The 678-nt window shown below is 65.0% G+C and overlaps 1 protein-coding gene across 1 annotated transcript in view; it reads left to right on the plus strand.

The window, feature by feature from the left end:
- The window catches only part of LOC106898316 (trypsin-like), a 22781-nt gene extending 22557 nt beyond the window's left edge, over positions 1-224 (plus strand). Inside the window, exon 7 of the mRNA XM_014959491.1 lies at positions 26-224. Coding sequence (XP_014814977.1) covers positions 26-187 — 162 coding nt within the window. The 3' untranslated portion in view covers positions 188-224. The remainder of the gene's footprint in view (positions 1-25) is intronic.
- The last annotated feature ends 454 nt before the right edge of the window (positions 225-678 follow it).

A 678-nucleotide genomic window follows, 5' to 3' on the forward strand; every position in this document is an offset into this window, starting at 1 on the left:
TGCCCCCCCCCCCCCCCCCCCTCAGGGCGACTCGGGAGGTCCCCTGGTGTGTGGGGAGGAGCTTCAGGGCATCGTCTCCTGGGGGATGCAGGTCTGCGGGCAACGGGGCAAACCGGGGGTCTACACCCGCGTCTGCCAGTTCACCCCATGGATCCAGGACACCATGAGGAGGAACAGCCACCCCTGAGCCCACCACCCCACCCCCCCAAGAGGTCTTCTCCTGGCCCCGGCCCACCCCAGACCATCAGGGGTCTTCTCCCACCCCCCAAGGCCTGGAGAAGAGCTCCTGGAATAAAGTCCTGTGAAACGTGGTCATCTTCTGGTGGGCCGTGGCCACCAAATGGGACTTGGGGGGCAGGGGAGGAAGGTGGGAGGGTGGTGGCCACCATGAGATGGTGAGGGAGTTGGTCACCCTGGTTCTGAGGGGTGGGGTTGGTGGCCACGGGGGGCGGGGGGTGACTCGTGGCCAAGCGTGGTGGCAACGGTGGCAACCACATGTGTGGGGCCGGTGGCCGTGGTGGCAACGTCCAACCACACGTGCAGTGATGGTGGCCACGGTGGGCAACCTTCAGGTCTGGAGAACACGTGTCCAGGTCCGGAGGACATGTATGTCCAGGCCTGGAGATCACGTGTTCAAGTCTGGAGGCCACGTATGTCCACATCTGGAGAACATGGGTC

Source organism: Calidris pugnax, unplaced genomic scaffold (assembly GCF_001431845.1).
Source record: "Calidris pugnax isolate Ruff unplaced genomic scaffold, ASM143184v1 scaffold477, whole genome shotgun sequence".
NCBI lineage: Eukaryota > Metazoa > Chordata > Aves > Charadriiformes > Scolopacidae > Calidris > Calidris pugnax.